The sequence below is a fragment of the Octopus bimaculoides genome, chromosome 26 (assembly GCF_001194135.2).
Source record: "Octopus bimaculoides isolate UCB-OBI-ISO-001 chromosome 26, ASM119413v2, whole genome shotgun sequence".
NCBI classification, from domain to species: domain Eukaryota; kingdom Metazoa; phylum Mollusca; class Cephalopoda; order Octopoda; family Octopodidae; genus Octopus; species Octopus bimaculoides.
In genome coordinates this window covers 26,429,728-26,440,020 of record NC_069006.1, presented here as the reverse complement: position 1 = coordinate 26,440,020, position 10,293 = coordinate 26,429,728, and the positions used below count along the sequence as shown (strand labels likewise).

General features: G+C 39.4%; 1 protein-coding gene across 3 annotated transcripts in view; it reads right to left on the bottom strand.

Annotated features, from left to right (window-relative positions):
• Positions 1 to 54: 54 nt before the first annotated feature.
• Positions 55 to 10,293, bottom strand: part of LOC106882117 (uncharacterized) — a 58,851-nt gene continuing 48,612 nt past the window's right edge. The window contains exons 2-3 of one of the 3 annotated variants that reach the window (XM_014932676.2): positions 5,021 to 5,191; positions 55 to 1,206 (exon numbers count right to left, since the gene is read on the bottom strand). In XM_014932676.2, the coding sequence (XP_014788162.1) occupies positions 1,103 to 1,206; positions 5,021 to 5,191 (275 nt within the window). In that variant the 3' untranslated portion in view covers positions 55 to 1,102. Of the gene's footprint in view, positions 1,207 to 2,722; positions 3,591 to 5,020; positions 5,192 to 10,293 lie in introns of those variants that run through there. The other 2 variants (XM_052977031.1, XM_052977030.1) reach the window with 2 other exon arrangements.

Sequence of the window (10,293 nt, the reverse complement as noted above, 5' to 3'; positions counted from 1 at the left end):
AAAATAGCTAATACAATAAATAAGAACAAAACAATTTGGGTTTTGAATTTAAATGGAACAGTCTGGTTATGATTAAAAGGAAAATGGAACATTCCAGTTATTATTGGTGGAATCAAATTATTATAAGTAAATAATAATAATAATAATGATAATCCTTTGTACTATAGGCGCAAGGCCTGTAATTTTGGGGGGAGGGGAGTAGTCAACTGGTACTTAATTTATCAACCCCGAAAAGATGAAAGCCACTATCAACCTCAATACCATACTGTGGGGAGTCTTATTAAATGACTATTTGATCAAGAAACCCAGCTTCCATGTTTGATCTCCCTGGATAGCATCTTGGGCAAGTTTTTCTTCTTCCAAAAAGCCTCAGCTTGAACCAAGTCCTTAGATTTGAACTGGAACTAGATAGGAATCGCATACAACTGGTTCTCCATCAGTTGTGACAATGAGGGTTTCAGTTAATCCAATCAACTGAAAAACCGTTTGTGGAATTAAACAGACCAGGTTTCTCCCCTTCATATAGCCAATGCTTGAGGTTTTCTTCATCCCCGACCCAAACACCACCAATATGAGGAACCCCCAACAGAGACACCAGACTTCCACCTCTGGCTCAATCATATTTTTGTATTGAGCCCTTAAACAATATCCTTCACTCCTAAATATCCCCAAGGCCACATACAAACAATAAGGAGACACACATTGCAAATTAAGAACTGCAGCTGCAACTGTTTCATTAATTGGTTGTATTCAGACTGTCTAAGGGAGAGTGGCCATACTGGAGCTCTAACATTCAGCTAAATGGATCAAGAAAATGGAGGTTGGGCTTTCAAATTTATTTGATCACAAACTGATGGACTGAGTGTAGGGGAGGCAGTGGTGGTGGTGATTGTCTTGGTTATGATAGAGGGGTATGTGGTAGAAGTAGTGGTGGTGGTAGTAATAGTGGTGATAGTGGTTGTGATAGTAGTGGTGGTATTGGTGATGATGGTAGTTGTGGTGGTGGTGGTGGTTGTAGGGATGGTATGTGATGGTAGTGATTATTGTAGTAGTGGTTGTGGTGGTGGTAGTAGTGTAAAATAGAAACCACTTCAGGAGCTGATCAATCACCTCCAGTATACTGATTGTCCCTTGGAGGCAATGGAGGTACTTGATCCTTGCAGTTGATGAAGGACTCCACATCACCAGATGATAACGAAAATAACCCTGAAAACAAAACAACAAATACAAAAAAAAAACAATTTCTTTTCTCTTTAGTTTTATTTCTAAAATGTCTCTTTCCCTATCCACCACCACCATCATCATCATCATCATTATTATTATTATTAACATTATTATTATTATTAACATTATTATTATTATTATTATTATTATTAACATTATTAAGGTAGCAAACTGGCAGAACCGTTAGCAAGCTGAACGAAATGCTTAGCACTATTTCGCATGTCGCCACATTCTGAGTTCAAATTCTGCCGAGGTTGACTTTGCCTTTCATCCTTTCGGGGTCGATAAAATAAGTAGAGACAAGACTGACACAGCCTCACTTCCCTTCTTGCCTGTACAATACGCATGTAGAATAAAAACATATCCCCCCCCCATATTTATTTATGATTCCCCCCCTGCCCGCCACCCCTTTGGTAAGATTATCTTACATTTTGTTGGACACCAGTTTATTTATTTCTGTTGATGTTCTTCAAGTCCCATCTTTTGTACTTTTTGTGCATCAGGTTCGAACTACACATCCCTCTCTCTCTCTCTTTCAACCTGGGGCTGAATGATGAGTTTTTTATTTCTACTGTTTGTCATTTTTTTTAAAAAGGAGAGGGGGTGGGGGTGAATCTGTCTGCTGCTGACAAGAACTCTGTTCTTCTCATATCAGATCACAACCAACAACAACAACAACAGACGCTTGCTATACATTAATTATACAAGGGAAAGATCAATAAATTTTATCAGTTTTTTTATTTGATTATTTTTTTAATCAGTGTTGGTCATTTTCTGAAGCAATCAGACACCATTCTCCCATATTAAGCATCTCTACCAGACAATGTATTATCGTCATTATTCATCATCATCATCGTAATCATTATTATTATTATTATTATTATTATTATTATTATTATTATTATTATTATTATTATTATTATTATTATCATCATTCAATCATTGTTGTTGTTGTTATTACCATGTTGGAATTATTAAAGATGTCAAAAAATATAATAGTCAGGAAATTATCACAAAATAATGATGATGATGATGATTTCTTTCATTAGCCACAGCGGCATAGATGAGGGGACGTCACGAGGAGAGACTATTTGTGTGAGGATTTACAAAATGGATGGAGAGAGAAAAAAATGGAAAAAACAGTGAAATGCGATACAAGTCTACAAGATATACAAAAGTATGAGATAACATGAATGATGCAGTTCTCCTGATATAGGAGGAACTCCCAACTAGGGCCAATCAAGGAACCCCACAGATCCAAGGGGACAGTGAAGTCAATTATATCGACCCCAGTGCTCAACTGGTACTTATATTATTGACCCCAAAAAGATGAAGGGCAAAAATTAGCCTTGACGGAATTTGAACTTGGAATGTAGAGAGCTGGAAGAAATGGTGCCAAGCATTTTTGTCTGACATGCTACTGATTCTGCCAGCTCGTCACCTTAATAATAATAATAATAATAATAATAATAATAATAATAATAATAATATTCCTTTCGACCATAGACACAAGACCTGACATTTTGGGGGAGGGGCTAATTGTTTACATCAACCCCAGTGTTTCACTGGTACTTATTTCATCATCATCATCATTGTTTAACGTCCACTTTCCATGCTGGCATGGGCTGGACGGTTTGACCGATGACTGGTGAGCCAGGAGGCTGCACCAGACTCCACTCTGATCTGGCAGTGTTTCTACAGCTGGATGCCCTTCCTAACGCCAACCACTCCGAGAGTGTAGTGGGTGCTTTTTACGCGCCACTGGCACGAGGGCCAGTCAGGTGGTTCTGGCAACAACCACGCTCAAAAGGTGTCTTTACGTGCTATGTGCATGGGAGCCAGTTCGGCATCGACCCCACTTGAATGTTGTTTTTCATGTGAGGCTGATGTAAGCGACTTAATCCCTTCCCCCAAAGGCCTTGTGCTTCCAGTAGGGAGGGTTGTTATTATTATTATCATTTAGAACATAAATAGTACATATATATACAGCAATAAAACACCAATTATTTACAGCGAAAGCATAATTAGCAACAACCAGATAATAAGTGGTATATTATACCAATATACCAGTTATTATCTACACCTCAAAGAGTATTAGCAACGTTTTTATACCAATATACCAGTTATTATCCACAGTTAAAATATTATTAGCAAAGTCCTAATACCAATATACCAGTTATTAACTACAGCTGAAACAGTATTAGCAGCTACGATTTGTATGGTTAGTTTTATTTAGCAGGGTTACGAAGGCATTTTTAAGGATGAAAGTCATCCAATGGACATGTTTGTGTCCCCACATTTCTTACCATGACGACGGCGCCTCAGTCGTTCAACACTGCTGCCAAATTTAGATGCAATTAACCTAACTATAACGAGCAGAAACAGATATGATAATGATAATTAATAAACAACGAATCAAGAATATAAATTGATGAGTTGAGTTTCCCCAAATACATTGATATAGACACAGGGACACACAGACAAAAGGACACAGTCACACACACACACACAAACGAATGTTCATCTTCATATTCACATATATATAAATATAGATATACACAAACATACATACACACACACACACATATATATATATATATATACATACATATATACACCCCTTCCACAAATGCATCTACAAACATAGACACATACACTCGTTCCCTATACACCCACATATACAAACATACGTATACACCAGCCACAAGTATTTATGCATGGGTACACATATACACCCTTCCGTGTACCCACAGGCTGCACAGGATCACATATACACTCTACATACTCATACAGCCACGCATGCAGTCATATGCACATACACCAATTACCTCACGCACACACACTCACACACACACAAAATGCAATGAAAGTCAGTGAAAAACTGTTTATGCCAGACTTGTCAGTGATAAACACGAATGTAGCTTCATAAATAACAGATGTTTTAGATGAGGTGGTGGTGGTAGTTGTGGTATGTTCACATCCCATAACTTTGTGCTTTCACAAAAGAGACTGAAAGTATAGGGACCAGGCTCCAAAAATATGTATTAAAATTCCTCGAGGTGGTGCCCCAGCTGCAGTCTAATAACTGAAACAAGTCTGTGGTGTACTCAACCGCTTACACATTAACTTCACGAGTGTTAATTCAGCTGATCAAACATCTCAATGTTAATTACCATGACTGTCAGATGCTCCACCAGATATGAACTTGCTTAAGAGAAGTTTGGCAGCTATTTCTAGCAGACTGAACGACCACATAGAGACTCACACGTTACCTTGTTCTGATGGGGTGGTGGGGGGAGCAACCTTTCATATAAGATGGCATTGTATGTTATTTTTGTCGCATATGAAAGCAATAAATAGTTTGGATGGCATTTTGAAGGGCAGTGACTGGTTATAAAGCAGAAATATTTTCCTTAAGCAACACTTGAGTTGTAAGACACAGTCACCAATATATTTGTATGTGGGAGACACTCCTATTTACACTGCCTTGTTTAAGTGTTCAAACTCTTACCATGTAGGAGCTGGTTTCTAGCCCAGAATCTAAACAACCCTGGAATCATGTGGTTTGGAAAGCAAACTTCTCACCACACAGCTATGCCTGCACTATGTGTATGCATACATATATATATATATATATTTATGCATGCAGGTACATCAAATTTTGTGTATGTATATGAATGTTTATGTGTGTATATATGTGTTTAAGTGTGAATGTGTGTGTGTGTGTGTGTGTGTGTGTGTGCCCAAGTGCAACTTGAAGAAGCAAAACAGAGATTTACAAAACATAGAGGTCTACCTTTGTTAGGTTCCTGAGGGTTTTCTTGTCGTGGTCTTGGAGGAATGGTTGGTGGCAATTTCAATATTTCAAGTCGTTCAACATAATACTTGCAGCGAGATTCAGCAGCATCGGACAGGTTTTCTTGAGCAAGAATTTCAGTGAAGAAGGATTCGATTCCAGGAAGCAGTTCTGAAAGAAATGAAAACATAAAGATATAGGAGTGGGATGGGCTACTCGACCTCAAGAATATTTTAATTGGACCCCACCTGCAAGGTCATGTGCCTGCTTATCTTGATATTAGATCACTATGTCATGCACATATGGTTGTTATGCATGTGCCTGGTGTACCCTTATCAGACGGGTAGTCATGATGGGTACACTGAGCTTCGTATATTTGTACCCCAGTGTCACTTTGATGGCATGCAATGCTCTCTCACTCAATAATAATATACAAACATACATACATGCCTACATTTATATATAATGTTTAAGTACTTAATTTTCCTTTTTAACTTTTTATTTGTTTTCCTTTTGTTCTTTTTAAAATTATCTTCAAATAAAAATTTTTCCTTTATTATAATTACCATCAAATAATTAATTTATACAATCCATTATTTAGTTTTTTCCAGAAATGACCACAGAATGCTCTCCCTCCACCCCACCCCCACTCCTACCCATATATCAATTTAATCATATTTCTATTGATATTTTCTCAAATTTACAGGATTTTTTTTTGTTACCAAATCTAGTCATCTCTCTCTCCCCTACCTCGCCCCTCCTTTAACATTTTCTAGTCTCTTCCTCTCCTCCTCCTCCACCTCAGTTAATCCCCTTATCTTCTTCTCTTCACTCCTAGATTAACTTCTTAAATATATTAAATATTTAAAAAATCATTACATCTTTTAATTAGTGAAAGCAATTATTTATTCATAAAACTTTAAAATCTTTTAATCTTCCAATATATTTAATGGTTCATTTACGTAACTTATAAAAATCTAACGAGTCTTTCTGGTTTAATTTATTTCTATCGTTAGTTGTAGACTTCACACAAGACACTTTGGCTCGGTGACAAAGCCTCTTCTAGACTAACAATGGTAAATCTGAGACGACATCATAGAATGTATTCAGACACCCATAGAGTCACATATACATCATCATCATCAACATCATCATTTAACGTCTGTTTACTCTGCTGGTATGGGTTTGGTGGTTCGACACGGAGCTGGTTGGGCAGAAGACTGCATCCAGCTTCAATATCTGTTTTGGCAAGGTTTTTACAGCTGGATGCCCTTCCTAGCACCAACCACCCAGCAGTGTGGACTGAGTGCCTTTTACATGGCACCAGCACAGGCAAGGTCAGTTTTGGCATGGCTTTTATGGCTGGATGCCCTTCCAAATGCCAACCACTTCACAGTGTGGACTGGGGTGCTTTATATGTGCTTTATATGTATGTATGTATGTGTGTATAGACAGATAAATAGATATTTCTGTGTGTCTGATAGAAAATGAGAGATTGCATATATGTGTATACATCTGAGTGCATCTGTACTTTAAGTGTGCATAAATGTTTGTATATATGTGGCTGTATGTGTGTGTGTATATCTATGTGTGTGTGTGTGCGTATTTTCTTTTATGTATTTACGAATTGTGTAGAGGTTTTTCAACAGTAAATGTTATTATGCCTTTGATATCAAAATTGCTGCAGTTAATGGTGGTGGTGGTGGTAACAGGAGTGATACTGGCAGTAGTTGCATTAGCAGTGATGGTGGAGGTGGTGGTGGTGGTGTTAGTGGTAGTTAAAGGAGAGAATACTATAAGTAGTTGTGTTGGTGGTGGCAGTAGCCTTATGCTTACATCAGAGAGATGAATGGTATCTCTATGTAATTGGAACCTGACCCAGCCATGTCTCCCACCACCACCACCACTGCTGCCACCATCTCTGCAAGGTCAGAGAGGCCCCGTCCACCTTCTGCTTGCCAACAAGGATGGGTGGAGGTGTGTACCCAGGGTAATATATACCCTGGGTACACACGGCTAGCAGAGAACAAAGGGTACTTCTTCATTAAAGCAGGAGCTAACCCCCACACAACAACTGAGATAAGCTGACAGAAGTCGGTCAGCAGAGAAAGCTGCCCTTAATGTTGCTGTTGTTGTTTAACCCTAGGTTAATGTTTCAGCTCTTACTGACCGCACATATGAACCAAAGGGGTTCTAATTATGACCATCACATCGTTTTCAGACACAGTGTAACCATTATAAGGGCATCATATATATATATATAGGAAAATAAAAAAATAAAAATAATAATAATAATAAGGCAGAATGCTAAACTGAAAGCATATTTTAATATAGATGTGCGTAAGAAGGATTAAAAAGGATTTCTAACCGGCTTTCATTGCATGGCAAATTTTCAAGAAGAGGGGAAATGAACCCTGTTTTACTCGAACGAATCAACTCCGGGATTTATTTTTTTTAAAGCCCAGCACTTATTATTCTATCATTGAACTCTTTTGCCAAACCAGCTTAAAATAATGACAAAATTATTTTATTAAATTCTAAATTATTTTAAAACTTAATTGAAACAAATGGAGTGTATTTCAGTAGAAATATGATAATGAAAGGGTTGAGCGAGCGGAAATGCCCTCAACCTTGCTGTGAGCAAAATCTGGAGTCTGTATAAAACTGGAGGCAGTTTTTACTCCATCTTCTGATGAAATGGAACTAAAATACCAAAGAAACTCTTTGGTGTTTTAGATATTTTCATTTTACACCAAAAAGCATAAACCCAACAGGATCTGAAAAATTTAGCACAGGCCCTTAGAAATTCCAGGTTGGTGGGGGACCACTGGGAGTGAAGCACTCATCTCTTAGCTTTTGTTAAAGCAAGTCTCTAGAACCTGTTTCAATCCCAGGCTATGTCTTTTCCAATAATTGGCAGTGACTTGGTCAGCGAATCTTCTGCAATGGTCAACAATCAACAGTAAGATGACCAACTACGTATCCCACTGACACTCCAAACATGACTCACTGGTTGGAGCCAGCTCAAATGATCCTGGGTGAACATCACCAGAAGTAGTATCAGAATAATTTATCCTCCAAAGGTGACCTCCACAGCCGATCTCAATGTCTGACCTCTGCAGCAAGAAATAAAGAAGTTGTCACTGACCCCATACAAAGAAGACAGTGTGTTCAGAGGAAAGGTGTAGAGTTACATGGTTGGAGTGGGGTTGGGTGTTGAGGGAGAGGGGAGGGGAAAGATCCTGTTGGATATGTTTGCATGTAAAACGGAGATGACATGCCTAGCATTGCATGTGGTTTGACAATGAAACACAAGGAAAGGATGGGCGTTAGAAAGGAGTGATGGCCATGGGTGTGTGTGAAGGGTGAAGTGGCAAGTGGAAGGGACAAAAAAGGTGAGGTAGATCTGGGTGAAAGTGTCAGAGGGGGTGGAAACGAGAGTAAGGAGGTTATGAGGAGTGGGTAGAGGGAAAGGAAAGAAATGGGGTGGGGAACAGTATCGAGCTTGCCCCCCCCCCCCTGCAACCTTTGCTTTTGCAGGGGAAACATCTAAGGGTAGGGTGGGGGGGTAAGTGTTGTTGTTGAAGTTGTAACTAATTAGCAGTGATATGGGGTGGGGTGGGGCATCGTGTCACTTTGTCCCCAGAGTTAGTTTCTGAATGAATAGAGGGTTAATTAGCAATGACTTAGGGTTAATCAACCATAAAATGGGGGTTAATTAACTAAAACGTAAGGTTAATTATTATTAATGGGGTTATTCAACCATAATATGGGGCTAATTAACTACAACTTGGATTGGCCGTAACAACAAAACTCTGCAACACATTATCCCCTTATATGCATCCCTATTTTCTATATATACCCACTACATTTCCCTGCAAATTGGATAACCATCTAAGCGGCTGAGTATTCCAGAGGCATATATACCTGTAACATAATTCTCAGGCAGAATCAATGTGACACAATGTGCAGAACAAGGCCATACCATTGAATTACTTGGCACTTGGCAGGCTTCTTTACAGTCTCCAATCCTCCCCACCAATTTCATTCACAAGCCATGGGTTGACAAGATAACAGTTGCCCAAGATGCCATGCTGTGAGATTGAACCAGGCATCTTGTAGTTACAAAGTAAATTTCTCAACAATTCGACTATACTGCATTTACAAGGTACTTGTGTAGGTAATGACATACATAAGGGTGTGGTAGTGGTGGTGGTGGTGGTGGCGGCAGTGGTGGCAGTGGTGGTGGCGGCGGTGGTGAGGATGATGGTGATGTTTGTGGTGTTGAAAGTGGCAGTGGTTGTGGTGGTGGTGGTGGCAACAGTGGTGGTGGTGGTGGAGACCAAAGACAACTCAGAAAGAACGGGTGAAATCTCATCCCAGGATATTGAATCTTAGACAGGATATGACATAAAACCTTCATGTGTGTGTGTGTGTGTGTATGGGTGTGTATGTGGGTGTGTGTTTATAAGCATTTGCCTGGATATGTGTGCATGTATTTATATGTATACGTATTGCAGTCAAGACAGTGTTTGAGTTTAAAAAAAGCCTTCTCTTATTAATGAATTTTTCCTATTTCATTCTTAATCATCCCCCAGCTTGCACCCAGTATATACTGCAAGCAGGGGAGTGAACCCCTACCACTCTCCAGCACACAGTTCAATGAAGATCTAAAGAAAACCTGTTCCTTAGATGTGGCAATGCATGGGGATTAGTGGTCAGGATAATACGGCTGTGAGTTCAATTCCTGGTGGGGTATTGTGTCTTTGAGCAAGACATTTTATTCCACACTGCTTCAGTTCACTCAGCTGGCAAAAATGAGTTGTACCTGTAATTCAAAGGGGTCCAGCCTTGTTGCATTTTGTGTGTCATGCTGAATCTCCAAGGACTATATTAAAGGTATGCATATCTGTGGAGTACTCAGCCACTTGCACGTTAATATCATGAGCAGGTTGTGCTCAGAGACCCTCATCATCCTAACTGATGGAGTGTCAGTTATTCCTTAGATGTGTATGTGTGTGTGTGTGTTAGAAGTGGAGAGTGCCAGAGATGTGAGATTGAAAAGCAGACAGCAACAGCTTACTGTGATGCATGGGGGGGGGGGAGACAGAGAGAACACACACACAGGGACAGATAGACTAAGAGAGAAAGAAAGAAAGAAAGAGAAGGTATAGACTTCTCACCAAGTACCAGCAGCACCACCACCACTACTACTGGGGTTGGTGGGTCCCCCCTCCCCGATGTGTGTGTGTGTGTGTGTGTGTGTGTGTGTG